The following is a 15,674-nucleotide window of genomic DNA, read 5'->3' as shown; positions in this document are numbered from 1 at the left end:
CTCGAAGCAAATACATGTAGCCGGAAAAATAAAAACGTGCGCAAGCGAGTTATGATTGGTTTTGGTTTCACTTCTGATTGGCCGAGAAAGTGGCGGGAGGTCGGAGGGAGTTTTTGAACAGTCGAAAAGACGGAAAGACTCGTTCCCAGACTACCGCACCTTATCGTCTTAAAAGTCTACATGTCAGTTTGCATTCGTTGCCGATAACGTTGCCAGGAAGTCAAACGTAGCAAAATCCCCCCTGCCCCTTTGACCCTTGTTCCGTAGATTGCACGATAGCTAACCGTATGACGAAAGTCACGAGATGATTAAAAGTGTTTTATTCGGGTTTTTGCCGTCTTCGCAAATCAAAATGCACAAAACGACGAACTGTCTAGGGAGGGGAAAGGAAACGGAAACTGAGGCCTGAGGAAAATAATTCGCACAGTAGTAAGTTAGTATATCTTTAAATGAACTTTTTGTTTTGTTATTGTTTACCAAGTCATTAAAAACTCAGATTTCTTACAGTGCGTTTAATTAGAAATAACGGCAATTTCACCGAGTCGACAGTGATATTCTTTCTCTGCTTTCCCTTACCCCTCACCCATTGGTCGATATTTTTACACCGCTGACGTAATGCTTCGAGACCAGTTTGGAAGGAGTTTGATTTTCCCAGTTTACGAACTCTTTCATACGCGGAAAATTTGTAAACCCCCTTTTGCAATGTCGCAATCAATTCAGGAAGATAGCAGCTAGCATCTTAAAGTCTGCTTTTAAGTCAAGCAAGAAGCGGTCGAGCAGAAATATAGAAGAATCTTGAAGAGCTCGAGGAAGATGGCGTCCCTTGCAGTTGGTCTCAGTACCCCAAACTTGTCTTACGCTACAGGTGGGTTGATTGAGTTCGAATAACTTGAGCCTTTCGTTTGCTTATCTGTTAATAGCTTCTCGATTCATGAAAGTGGTAACAGTTGCAGTATAGCGAAAGCCGGAGTCGACAAATTCAAGCATGTTGTTTACGACCTTCGCGGGAACTAAAACCGCGGGCAAGTTGGGCCCACGCGATTTCAATCATTGACCGCAGAAAAGAAAACTCTCTTAGAAGAAGTCTGGCCTAGATTGTCATTTGATCTTGCAGTCTGAGATTTACAGCTCACAATTCTGTTGTTCCAGAGCAAATAAGGTTTAAAAGTTGCTTTGAACAAAATATCGTTCATGATGGTTCATATTGGTCCTTCGGATCACACAGCAGTTACACCCAGATCTATCTTGCCGTTGTTCAATGGAGCCTGATCTTTCGCACCAATGCTTTAAATTGAGGACCAAGGTCGTTTTTGTTGAAAATCCAATAAATCCAATTATTTGATAGCCGCCGTTACACTAATGAAATACTTTTGATTTAATCGTCTTAATGATTCAATCAGCGCTTTGAAGCTTGTTGTTTTGTTTGGTTTTCCTTCGATATTTGCATACCGCATTGGATTGTATCTTCCAGATAAAGCTATTTGCCAATCCTTTTCCTTCCGATTGGAACGCTGACTGGCTTTTTCCGTTTGTCTAAATTTAATTTTGTTTGAATTTTTAATTCGATGAAAAGAGTAGCGACTTTCTAAACAAATTTCAAGACTTGCTGATTAAGCGGGTTTTGTTTGGGAAATATTTAAATTGCGAACACTTTATCAATCAAGCATATAAATCGACTGAAAAAACGGTCAAGGAAGAGATTTAGGAAGTGACTTTCTAGCCATAGTCTTGCAGGAAATTTGATATCAACCGCAAGGAAGGTAAACTGATCTTTTGCGGCCAAGCCCAACAAAGTTTGGTCACTAATTGGTTTTACACTGCATCAAGGTTACAATGCACTTTGATTTCTCAGAAGATATGTGCGAAAATTTAGTTGCGTGGGAGAAAGAAAAAAAACTAAGGTATTATATTGTTTTAGATCCATGTGACAGAACACATGATTTCTCGGAAAGATTTTGTCAAATGTATTTCCTGTTGTTACCATAGTACTGTGTGTCAAACACTTCAAGTTGGGGAACTGCTAATGACTTTGAACATGTGCAAAAGTATCAGCAAGTACATATAGTCAAAGTCACTGGTAAATCAACAGGATTTCAGAGACTATCTGATATGTTTGGTATTTATAGGATGTGGATTAAAAGAAATGTTAAAATTAAATTATGATTTCTTGGACCCTTTGATTACAACTATCCTGAGATGCCCCTCTTCATGAGTTTTGGTATTTTTACGGAGAGTTTTGTGCACCCACTTTTTGACACCCTAATCAAGGGAAGGAGAAGCGTTCCGTGACGACCCAAATAGCGGCTAACCGTGCACGGCCAAACACAAATCTTTATAAAATCGTTTTACTAATACTTGAATGGGTAGTTCAGTTTAAAGATACCTTTTTTCGTTTTTTGGGCGTTTATTAAAGTTGATAGAATATAGGTACCCTATCTTAGGATCACACCAGGAACAAAATGCCAAAAGGACCAAAAAATGATACGCTATTTAAGGACCGAGAACCTCAAAAACCATACCCTATCGGGCGGCACATACCTATATAGCCCATATAAGGGAGTACCCCCCCCCCGGGACTTTTTGTTTTTGTTTTGTTTTTGTTGTCGCTTTTTGTTGGTTTGTTTGTTGCAGTGAACACATGGTGATATATACTAGTTATGCAACGCTTTCGAGTGGTATACTATGGAATATCCCACGAGTCACTTGTGTTTTCTCCGTATACACACGAGCCTTTAGGCGAGTGCGTATACCAAGAAAATACAAGTGACAAGTGGGATATTCCATAGTATACCATGAGAAAGTGTTGTGTAACTATTTTATACCATGCCATTTTCGTCGAAAATACAATATTGCAGTGCACGATGGGAAGGTTGGGTTAAATACCGTCGAATATACAACGGCTTTCCTGTATTCTGATTGGCTGTATTTTCTATGGCATGGTATAAAACTCGATATAATTTATCATGAACCAAACTTTTATTAATAATTTGGGTGAAAAAATGGATTTTTTTGGTTTTGAGAAGGGATGGAAGTTTGTAGGTCCTAGCAGAACATGTCCACAAAAACACTGTGGGGTACACCTTTGATCTCCTCCCTCGATCTCCCTTCCTCTAAGAGCAAAATATTATTGTGTTCTGACATATTGCTGGCTTACAACTGACGTCACAGCGGCCATGCTGGGGGAAAAGAACAAAGTGTTTCCCTGCACTGGAAATTCTGCAAATTTAATACAAATTCTGCGAAAATTTATTTTATTGTTTTGACCCCCAACATGGCTGCTTTGTCATGTGGTTGCAAATTAAACCAGCAATACATCGTTAATAATCTGCGTTTCTTTCCAGATCCTATTTCAGAAGACACCTTTCATAGTGATTACTTAAGATGTTACTGGATGATGCAGCGATCATCGTTACTGCGTTCCAGGTCACGGCGCCCCCTCTCTGTGGATGACGTTCATGTTGCTGAAGCCTTGTTAAATGAAACTCCACTTGATAATGAATCATTTGGTTTTGATTCTGGTGTTTTTCTACCATCACCACTATCATCTGCAAGTTCATTTAATTCCTACAGCGAAGGATATGGAATGTCTTCACCTGACATATCTGGGTCTTTTAAAACATCAACACCAAATGGACACAGGTGGCTGTATTCCTGCCCTGAAGGTATATTGAGTGAGAATGTTTTGTATATGTTGTGGCTAACTTTATCTTTGGTTTAAAATGTTTCTAACCAGTGTTGGTGAGTTGGGTTCAAGTCCAAAGAAAATCCTGCAAGCAAACTAAACCAAAGTATGACATCAAAATGCAACTTCAAGTAGTTAATGTACATATAATATCCAGATCAAGAACATTTTTTCATGTATGACCTACTTTTTCTCCCAATTAAACACATTTCTCATGACTCTTATTTATTTTAAAATAACAATATCTTGGCAAATTTAAAAAACAAAACAAATAGATGTTAAAGATATTTTTTTAGAAACTTACATCGTACTTGTTTCTGTTAAACTGTACCATGACATGCAAGGGAACAACAAAATGTTTTGTTATTCAGATACAAACCTATGTATTCCACCTGAGCCCTCTTTGGAAGTTATCTTCAGTGACGTAAGTGAGGACATTGGTGCCTCTTGGAGAAGACTCGGACGGCACATGTTAAAAAGAGAATGTGTACTTAGTAATATTGATGAAGACTTCAAAGGTGTTGGCGAAAAAGCCTATCAGTTGCTTTTAAAGTGGAAAGAGGAGGGAGGTGCAACTGCCACGCCCCAAGCACTGTTCCTTGCTTTGTTACGTATTAAGCGCACCGATGTGGCCAAGAAATTGATGAAGCTAGTTCCTTCACTGTCATCCCTGTCACATTTGCTGGATGGTGTCATTTCCAGTTGCTCTATCCTCTACAACAGCAAGGAAGAGCCAGAGAACTTGAAGGTTGAAAAGGTGTTATGTCAAGAAGAAAATAAGGTACATGTAGTGACTGCCTGAGGATAGAGAACTTCTAAATCAGTAATAATGTGTTTACTTTAAAAAGTACCATCCCTGATTACCAAAGCGCTGCCCTCGAATGAGCCCTGCATCTTGTGGGCATGAAGTGGGGTTTTAACAATATATACTCAAGTACACATATTCTACTAAACTTCAGAATTAAGATAATCCTGGGGATGTGGGGGGGTGGGAGAACTCCCTATATGCCTGAGAGGGGTACTTCAGATTTTAGGTACAAGTCTAAAGGGTAATTGATTTTACAAGTCTAAAGGTATATGAAAGGGTAGAGAAATCTCGTCATTTAGATATTTAAAAGAGCCTTCCTGTTCCATTAAAATGTTTTAAACAGTTGCATCTTATAGCTATATCATTTTAATTTATTAAGCAGTACATAAAAATGACAAGAAGACTTCCTGTTTAAGGTATATGTCTTGTAATGTTGCCATATGAAAAGGGTACCTTTTTTCAATGAAAGGTATACAAAAGGGGTACCTTTTCTGTCAAAAAGGTACCTACAAGAGTATTTAAGGGTCAGGATCTTGGGGCGGAGCCTCCCCATATTAATTTTTTTTGAGTACTCACACCCCCACCTGGGAATAATGGCCTTCCAGTTACCCTTTACCTCTTTTTCAAACGGTCTACGTGCAAAACCATTCAAATGAAAATGAGTTTGATTTGCATGAAAATGGACGTGTGGTGAAACTCGTTTTATATGGTTTCGCACGTGACTCGTTTTAAAACAGAGGCAAAGGTTAACTCGGAAATGGCCTATTGATGTACCACTAAGTGTTTGTTTACTCTTGTGTGTTAACCTTGTAAAGGTCCTTGTGTGTTCAAGCATGGAGACATCACAGAGGTTTGTTCTTATGCAAATCGAAGGAGAAGAGAATGCTTTTGCTGTCAGAAAGGTAAGGCTGATCAGGATTACATGGCATATAGGCATTAATAATATTAGTTGTGAAGAGATGCCACAGACTTTCCAAGTCATTGCCATCAGTTTATTATCTCCCTCAACTGTATACCTTAAGTACTGGTATATTTCATGCCTGCAGACTTCAATGTTGTCAGAATATCACAGATTGCTTCATGATAATAATTTCTCAATACTGTGAACTACATAATTTAGTAATTGTCTTTGTCAATATACAAGTAGCTCCCTCCCCTACATGTAGCTATATGTTATATAATTTAAGTACAGGTGCTGTCGTTTTGCTTTTCTCTAGTGCTAGCATTTGACTCTTGATTTAGTAGCAGGACGCTGCCAAGAGTATTTCTAAATTAAAGTATTTTTATGGACCCAGGGCTTTCAAAGGAAGTTTACAAAATAAATATTGTATTCTTTATGATTGTTTCATGTGGCTGTTGTCATTGTTAATGATAATGATGATGACGATGATGATTATACTTATAATATACTGATATATGATGATGACGATAACCCATCCTTTTAATTTACATTACCTTTCAAAAATAGTGCATAGATTGCAAGGCGCTGAGACAAAAAAAGCAAAGGCTAAGGAAAACTGAAGAATTCCTCAAAGACTTGGAAATGAAACAAAAGATGATACAAAACCTGCTTGATGTCATAAAACAACTACAGAATCATCTGCTCAAACAGCATCAGGATATCTCTCAACAACTATTCAGCTGTCAAAATTGCGACCAGTACACAATAAAGCAAGACCTTGTTCAAAGAGAGTTGACTCTTTTACATCATGAGCTCGAAAGAATGAGCCAAAACCGTAGCAGGCGGATCTCGATCAGTGGGATTCCTTCAGAGAGAATCTACAACTTGGCAACAAGGACATATGATGTGTGTGCAGAGCACAGAGAAATGCATTTGCGTAGTAGGAATCGACGAAGTGTATGTCAGCATCCGGAGGAGATGGTGGACTCTGATGACAGTGATGAAAGCATTGAAGGACCATTGATGGTAACTGCTCTTCTGTAGTTCAGCTATCTGATTTAGAGTTTATTCTGAGTTTTGTTCTAGAAAATATCCATACCCCTCCCACGGAAGGTTTTCTTGATTTTAGTCCCCTCACCCCCCTGGAAATTCCAGGTAAGCCCCATACTTTTTTTCAAAATTTTGGCTTTTGAGAGCCCCCACCCTTCAGAATTTCCAATGACTGTCCATAGGGTGGGTATGGATATTTTCTGGAATTACACGTAATAAAATAATATTGCCCTATTTTTTATTGGACATTGATTGTGTTTGTGTCAAGCTATTTCACATGTGTTAGTTCCATATAATTATATATACAGTGTATTTATATGCAATCATCTGAGGTGTCCTACTAACTCTGAATTTCTTGTTTTTCTATCCAGTGTGCATTAAATATCGTACTCAGTATTGGTAGAAGAAGAAAGGTTACCCAGTCATTAAAAACCAAGAAATCCTCTGCCCAAAGTAAAAAGAAGGTATGTTTGTGCTAATAAATTATAACTCTTTGTTCGCACCAGTTTAAACTAAATTTGCTACTTTCTGCAACCAAGTCTTTGGAGACCACAATTTTTGGAAAAACATTTATTTTTGCTATCCTTTACCAACATGAAAAGGACTATATGCACAAATTTTCTAGCTGTGACAAGATATTAAAATAAAATGTATAATCATTATGAAGTTTTCTGCAGTATAATAGGTAGCGTAAATAAGTAAAAATTAAATATTATTTCATACTGTACATAAATGCATTGTAAGCCAAAGTGGCAAGTTAAATTTGCACAATGATTGAACAAATATGTCTGAAGTAATAACTGGATATTGATTGTTCGTTCAATTTGCAGCTCAGCAAGTCCAACAGTAATCCTTCAACAGCGAGCTCAAGGAAAAGTTACCTTTTAGCGCAGGAAAATCCAGTTATGCTGCCTTGTTTTCTACGCTCTCCTGACTGGTCTGGGGTCCCAGCATTCAAGGTGAATAATATACCTAGCCTTATTTAAGGGAAGCCTCAAGCCAAGTGGCCCATACTTGCTGGAGCTTATCCTGGTTTCTATAGCATAAAGCGGCTAGGAATATTTCTACTCCTCTGAATGGGATGCTTGTACATTGCCCCCAGCATTATGTCGCCGGTACCCATTTATACACCTGGGTGGAGAGTGGCACTATGAGAGTAAAATGTCTTGCCCAAGAACACAACCCAGTGACCCTGGCAAGGCCTAGAACCAATGTAAAATTTAGTAAATATTATTCATGTAGTTAATGATAAGAATTATTTTTTCTTTTTTTCCCCCTTGGGGGGCAAAGCCCCCATTTCTCCCCCGGGGGGGGGGCTTTTGGCCCCCCCCCGGTTCGTTCCAGGTCAGGTGGAGGGACTTAAGTTCTTTCTCGGCCGACCTTAGCCAAGTTGTTCTAGGCGATAAGAATTATGGGTTAAAATAAAGTTACCGGTAAACACACTTTACCTTAGAATTTTTAATGATCACTTTCTAGACACCCCCTTGTGTGATTGAATTATAGTTTATTTAATAATGTCCTTAAGTTACTACTATTAAATCAGCCCATTGATTCAATAATGAATGTTAATAAAGTTGATTCTTGGTTGGTTTCAGTTGTCCTCTGATTTCAAGAGTCCATTGTCCAGTGGAAACTCCAAGAAACAAACAACTCAGGAAGCAAACACTCAAGTATCAGCAAAACCATCTACATCTGCAGTTGATAAACACGATCAGTTATTACCCCTCCAGTGGCTGAAAGGTAAGCTTATTGTCCGAATTTAACGTTCTTGCTAATGCTTTGCTCATTTTACTACATAATTGTATTGGTGGTATCCCGGGGGCGGGCGGGGGGAGGGGGTTATTCTGTATATTTTTGGATGGGGGTGTGCCGCTGGGACTCTAAAACCCTTACCCTATACCAGACCATGTTCAGCTGATTTTGCAACCCTATACTAGACACTACACCAAAAATCCCTTCCCTATCCCAGACTTGCATTTTTTAGAAATGTATTACTACCGGTATTAGTGTTTTTTATGGAAAACCATGTCAACAACGTTGCTGTGATGAATATATTTATGTTTAGGAAAGCCTCTATCTCTTCTGAGTTTCTGTTCCTATTTTGGACTTAATTTGTCATACCACTGGTCAGTTTTCAGGCAAATGATACCCTATTCTAGACCAAACCTCTCTGATGTCCATACCCTATCCCAGACTAAACTGCTTGAATACCCTTCACATTGCAAGGAAATGTTTGCTAGGAAAGTGAGATGATTTTTGATAACTAAGTTGCCCTGTTTGATTCCTGTTGCAGATCTGGAGCCAGATGAGGTGATCATTTAGCGAACATGGGGGTGATAGATAGTCCATGGTCCAGTTGCTGTAAATAAAGCCAGATAGCATTATTAGGTGTGGTCTTTTCTATCACTTTACAGTCACAGTGAGAAACACAAAGACCATTCATAAGTGGTTGTCAGTTCCTGTTGTTCATCTGTAGAGGAATCATTTTTGAATAGAAACCAATTATATTAGTATTTAGGAAAAAAATAGAGTTAAAAGCTGTCTGCAATTTTCAAAAAATGCTTGCTTGTGTCATGCCATTTATCCCAAAATGACGACAGTAATGCCAGGCACATAAATATGGATCATTTCTTGATACCTAGCTGCTAGTATGTTTAAGTAGATAATGGCAGTTTGCTGGAACAAAGTCTTGGGAGCGGAAACATGTCACAGAATGCCTTGGAACCACACTGTTATGTCGTCAACACATAATTTGTTAGTAATATTCAACCTGTAGATTAATAGTTTCAGAGGGTTATCTGAAAAATGTGTATATAAAGTAGATAGTACTATATTAGTACGTTGTAGCAAATCAAGATTTTTTTTGTAAAATTATGGTGTTCTAGTGGTTGTAACTTTTATTACTCCTAGAACTCAGCTGTTGCTGTGTTTAGATTTAATGTGTATCTATGTGCTAAGGTACAATATTTTTGGATTCATCTTTTAATAGATGTGTTAACTTATGGCCTTGTATTAGTGATGTATATTTTATTGATGCCATGCAAGACCCGATATTAAGTGGCTTCTCTGTCACGCAGTAGCTAGAGTGTGACATACTTTTTAGAGTTGTGTTTAGATTTAAGGTGTATTTCTGTGCTAAGGTTCAATATTTTTTGATTCACCTTAAGATGTATTAACATATAGTCTTTTGTGTCAGTAATGTATATTTTATTGATGTCACGCAGAAGCGGACACTTAGCAGCTCCTGTGTCACGCAGTAGCTAGGATGTGACACACTACTGCTGCAAACTTGTCATACAATGCTCCTCTACACACAGAGGAGGGACTAACCACCCCAGGGGTGGGGCACAAAAGGAAAATAGTGACAGGGAGGTGCAAATGAAGCCATAATAAAGTACCTCCTTCCACCCCCGAAACCCACCTTTAAAAGACGTCCATCTTAACAAAACTAAGCCAAAATCCCTAAGACAAATAGGTCGTACAAAAACTTTTTTAAGAAAAAAGGGGGGAGGGGGGAAAAAGGGAAAAAAAAAAAAAAGAGAGAAAGAGGGAAATGGGTAAAAGAGGGCAACCCTGTAAAAAGGTATTATTCGTGGACTATATGTTACATTATATATTTCCAACATTTTTAAATTCAACCTATTGTTTAGAAACTTCCAGTAAATAGATAACAGCAGAGAAATTACCCCACAATATCTTACTGGTCTCCCTGTCACCTTTTACGCGGTAATCTATGTGCTTACAACAAGCACTAACCAGAATTATTTCAATGTTACTTTTCTTGATTTGGTGCGAATGGGGAAATAATTGACCCTATGGGTAGCAAATAGAGTAGATATAGACTATTTTGGGGTTAATAATCCAAGAAACGTCAAAAAAGCACATACTTCTGCACTGATCTTAATATATATGTGCTGTTTCAGAATTCGAGGTGTTTTTACTCATTTTTTTTTTAATCCACTGTACTTGCAGTTTTAAGTAAGATTTTGCAGGGCAGAGCCCAGTAATCTCGCAGGCGGACAATTGATTGTGATCCAGCAGTACGGGTGGCTTAGATTTTTTTCTGAACTTCAATTTATACCAGGCTTTATTTTTGTATTGTGCACATGTTGTAATTTCTCGTATATTGAAAAAATGCCATCGATTGAAATTATGCTTCCACCTAAAGTAGATACATGTTTGTAGTTAGTAGCACCATGTCCAAAACGAGAACTTTATTTATCATCCTTTCTATTTAAAGAAGGAAACACAATTATCAAAACAGTCTTGAGTTTTAATAAAGAAAATTTGATCGTTCGTGTAGGTAGAAATCGATGCAAGAGGCTGGCCCTCTAGGCACGGTAGTTTTGTAAACTTTTTTTAAATAAAACAAGTGATAAATGGACTGGATGTGTGTGTGTGTTGTTGAAGGGAATTCACTTGGTTTGATTAGGGCGAGCTATATTCTTGTGGATTTTTTTGCGCATGCTTTCACTGGTCCAGGAAAGCGCGCTGTCAAGAATAAGCTCTATACTGATCGGTAGTTTCCTGTAAAGAAAATGTTTCAAGTTTTATTAAAGTCAAAGTTTACTTTAAGAAAACCGACAAAACTTTTTGAAGCCGACAGTTTATAAAACCATTTCTGGTAGGGTGGGAGCGGGGTACTGTATTTATTTGAGAAAAAAAAAATGATAATTTAGAGGATAAAAGTCTTAGGTCGTCCTTACAAGGAGCTCTGTATACCCGGCATAGTCTCAAAATAGTCAATCGAACCCAATCGAACTAAATTTCAATCGAACTCATTCGAACTCAATTCATGGATTGAGTTCGATTGAGTTCGAACTCACCGAAAAGAAAAATAATCAATCGAACCCAATCGAACGTTCGATTTTCGAACTCGTGATTTGTGTAAAACAGGCATTAAAAAAAAAAAACAAAAAAAACCTCTCATTTATTAAACAGAAAATCCATAACCAGATCTTGAAAGTTCGAGTTACTGCAGCCCGGAGTGTAGCGCTCGGCGGTTTTTAGTAAACGAAGAAATGCACTCCGATGCCATTCTCCTTTATCTTACGGTGCCACTGCCTATTAGATTACAATCTGTTAGTGTTTTTGCCAACTCACTCCTAAAAACACTTTATCTAATCCACTACCTTCACAGTCTGGGTTTGGAGTGTAATTGCCAACGAGTCAGGCCTTCTGGAAGACCAGAAGGCCTGACGAGGCGGCAGAACATAGAGCCGCGAGAAGATTTGTACATGCGAAAAAAATCTCAGAAACACTCCAAATGTCGAGAAATGTAAGTAATGTAATGTAAGGTAAATCGTGACGACACAATTCAGCACGTGCACACTTTATTGTAGTTTGGCCAATCAGCGCGCTACTAATTTGTTCAGCACGTGCATGAGTCATTGGCAACTAAAATTCCCAGACACGATGCGTCTCAGATAACAAAGAGGTTTCAAATCTGTTCGCTTCAAAACTGCCAAAATTGCCGAACTAAAGATTGAAATACGAAAGAAACGTAGTTAAACTTTGTTTAGACTTTAATTTCATTTAAGATGAAGGTAAAACATTCATTCTAAAGCTTCAAGATTTCCAAAGCTTCGAAAATTTCGAAGTCATACAAATTTGCATGCGTAATTAAGTTAGATCTGGCAAAGTAAACAACACAGATTTGATCAATCATAAGAGGGCTGTTCCGAAAACGCGGAGTGCGGAGTGCGGAGTGCGGAGTGCGGAGTGCGGAGTGCGGAGTGCGGAGTGCGGAGTCCGAAAATGCGGAGTCTGTAAAAAAATAAAAAAATAAAAAAAATAAAAATAAAATAAAAAAAGTGTGATAAAAAAATTAAAATAAAATGAAAAATATATAAATATTAAACTAAATATTAAAAAAATAATACACATTTTTGCACAGCTTCGCCCGAAGCAGTGAAGCGGATCGTTCAGACCGCGGCCATTTCTTTCTTCAAAAATGACTGCAGTTCACGTTTCACGAAATATTAACAAACAGTATTTCCAATTTTTTGGAATCACTACTCGTAAACTTCAAATAACTTTAGTTTCTTTTTTACCAAAGAGCCTAAAGCCATGTTGCTTCACCTGGCTTTCCACGAATACACAGTAAACTCTCTAAATATACAATGTTACTTTTCAGCAACAGATGCGTCATTTGTAGTGAAAAGCAAAAGCTATTGCAAGCTTGACATAACCATTACCAGTTATCACGATTGTCCTTGACACAGACGTGTTTCCATGACACCTGAAATAAACGGTTCCCAGGTTCCGAGTTCCCAGCGAAAAGAACTTACAATCAAAAGAATTAGTATTCTTGCACTGAAAACATGATTTCAACCAAAAATGACATGTCCACAGATGGATGTAGATATCCACGGCACAAAGGCGGTTAAATGACTTTTGGGGAAATTTTTATTTATTTATTTTTTGCTTTTTTATTAAGTGCTGCGGAGTAGCGTATCGTTGTTGTACATTTTTCTTTAATTTGAACTTCGTCTAGCATAAAAGGCGGAGTTGAAAAGTGCCACGTTGCTGATGGTTCTTTTAGAGAGTTTACTGTGTATACGTGGAAGGCCAGGCGAAGCAACATGGCTTTAGGCTCTTTGGTAAAAAAGAAACTAAAGTTATTTGAAGTTTACGAGTAGTGATTCCAAAAAATTGGAAATACTGTTTGTTAATATTTCGTGAAACGTGAACTGCAGTCATTTTTGAAGAAAGAAATGGCCGCGGTCTGAACGATCCGCTTCACTGCTTCGGGCGAAGCTGTGCAAAAATGTGTATTATTTTTTAATATTTAGTTTAATATTTATATATTTTTCATTTTATTTTAATTTTTTATCACACTTTTTTTATTTTATTTTTATTTTATTTTTTTTTTTTATTTTTTTACAGACTCCGCATTTTCGGACTCCGCACTCCGCACTCCGCACTCCGCGTTTTCGGAACAGCCTCATAAGAGAGTTTTATTTCGTTTCTCGAATTTATAAAATAAATTCCCTATACTACATTTTTTTCCTGGATACTTCGGCGTTTTTTTCCTCGGGAAACAGGGCCTTTAATTTTCCTAAAAGCTGGTTGCCCGAACGCAATTTGCAGTGTCTCAACAACAACAAGCAACAATTCAACGTGATATTTGAGACATCACGCATTGCGCGTGATGAATTATTCTCGGAATATTAATAAAATAAACTTGTTTCATCTTTGGCCACAAACTTGTCCGACCAGGCTTTTACCTTTTAAAACCTCAATTTTTTTAATACTTATGTGCTGAATGGATTGAACTGCAGTGTGGAAAGTTTGAAATGCTTTGTTTTGGCCGAATCTTTGTAAAAGTTTTCTTTTTGTTTCGTGATTTATTTTTCGTGTTCAGTGGCTCATAGCCACTTTGATTAAGACCTATAGGACTTTAAAACAGCGGAAACCTTTCCAAAATAGCGGCATCGGACAACAATGGCTTGAAACTCGCAAATAGCATAAAGTTTACAAGATTTCGCACTAAATCTTCACTACTTTGGTATTATTTTAGAACTTTTTGTTAGCCTTCATAAAATCGCATTTTATTCCAGATTTTTAAAGAAAACGCGCAATGTTTAGTGATCGATTAAAATCATAAAGCGTCCCGTTGTACTCGTTGGCATTTCTACCGATAGGTATCACTAGTTAGTTATTCGTTTATATAATGGGTTTTCCAGTTGTATTTGTAATGTAGTTAATTATTAATTAATTAAGGCTGCCTTGGTTCCAACACCGTCTACTGTATTGTTTTGTGGTTTAGGGATAGCATTAGCCTTGTGGTGATGTGTTTCTAAATCACAAACTGTTGGCACTGGGAGTCAGGCAACCTTTAAACTATTTCATAATTGAGGATCACGTTGGTCTTACTCCATGCATATAGTCCTATGTTGCGGCATTTTGGCGGTACTTTCTGACATCTTTTAAAAACTTTAAATTTTAAGTAGTAAAGAGCAGATCACGAATTCACCTAAAATTGTTTACCACACTGAATTAGTAGAAACATTGAAGGAAACGCTTAGGAATAAGGCTAGCCTATACCTGACATTCGGATTCGGATTGTTTAGGAAATGTTTGACGGCGAACAAGCCTACCAGGGCAAGTTCACCTGACTGGAAAAATTTAAAAGAATATGACCAACAATAGCCCTTTTTTCGCGCCTCTCAACTTTAAAAATGTACGGTTTGTTCTCTCCATTGTGGGATCCTACAAAAGTCGAAAAATTGTGAGTGCGTAATTAGATGACATCTTGATCTTGACCGACAATGGCTACCTTATATTACAAATCGTGGCAATGTGTTAACGTGTACCAGGAGCGATTTTTGTTTTCGAATTGTGAGTTTCCTCAGCAGTGCGAAAAATTACTATTCAATGATTAATTGCGCATGCGTGCACACGTTCAACAGAACGTAACAGCGTCCGCGTTTTACAGCGTGGTACAAGTGTATACACGGTATCGTTTAAATTCATTGCCATTCACAATATGGTTTATAAATTTTATTAATAATTAAAGTTATATTTATAATTAATCGCCGTAGCCAATTTGGAAAGTTGAAATTTGAGCCACCGGTTGGTGCAAATGCATTTTGTTCCGACAGTAGGCTATATCGCTCAAAAACAGCTTTCCAAATTCGCTACGGCGATTTACTCACCGTTATAAGTTATAAATTAGGACAATGTTTTCTATGAAGGATAAAAAAGGATGCAACAAAGAAAAGGAACAATTGGTGTAGACATGCGCATTGATCAAGAGTGAGGGTTGAAATGCTTGTTCATCCCACATGGAAGGAAACGAAGTCTTTCACAAAAGTTCTGACCGTGTAACACTGAGTTAGCTTTGCGCAGTGGCATTACCGTAGCCAGTGAGGTTTATCCGAGGCGCGGTTATTGCTGATTGAAAACTTTTCCCAATACCCCGCAAGACGACTTGAAATACAGTCGGCTTTGCAATTATTGAAGGCCTGTACAAGGCCCAAACTAGTAACTAGAAAAGAAAAAAAAACTGGTATAGTCTTTGAGTCTGAAATAGGGTATGGTTAATGCACTCAGGTCAGCATTTAGGGTACAATTCTTGGATAAAACTATTTTATCATTGTTAGAGCAGTTTTCATTCGAGTGTCGTAAAACCAAAACCAAAGTAATCACTGACCAATCACAAAGGACAGAGAGAATCCAGCAAACCAATCAAAACTCGAAGCAAATACATGCAGCTGGCGCGAAGCGCG

The 15,674-nt window shown here is 37.8% G+C and overlaps 1 protein-coding gene and 1 non-coding gene across 2 annotated transcripts; both read left to right on the top strand.

The window, feature by feature from the left end:
• The first annotated feature begins 520 nt into the window (after positions 1-520).
• On the top strand, positions 521-9,527 carry LOC144649187 (uncharacterized). Its single transcript, XM_078508645.1, has 9 exons — positions 521-865; positions 3,342-3,662; positions 4,054-4,463; positions 5,306-5,392; positions 5,959-6,417; positions 6,813-6,905; positions 7,272-7,400; positions 8,037-8,181; positions 8,735-9,527. Exons 1-9 carry the CDS (start codon positions 814-816, stop codon positions 8,761-8,763), a joined length of 1,725 nt encoding a protein of 574 aa, XP_078364771.1. The 5' UTR covers positions 521-813; the 3' UTR covers positions 8,764-9,527.
• A 5,755-nt stretch (positions 9,528-15,282) lies between these two features.
• LOC144652774 (U4 spliceosomal RNA) lies at positions 15,283-15,420 on the top strand. Its single transcript, XR_013570627.1, has one exon. It is a non-coding gene; the product is annotated as a U4 spliceosomal RNA (small nuclear RNA).
• The last annotated feature ends 254 nt before the right edge of the window (positions 15,421-15,674 follow it).

Source organism: Oculina patagonica, chromosome 4, assembly GCF_052425735.1.
Source record: "Oculina patagonica isolate OP01 chromosome 4, crgOcupat, whole genome shotgun sequence".
Lineage (NCBI taxonomy): Eukaryota > Metazoa > Cnidaria > Anthozoa > Scleractinia > Oculinidae > Oculina > Oculina patagonica.
Note: the sequence above shows the minus strand (reverse complement) of the source record. Positions and strands in the feature narration are given on the sequence as shown.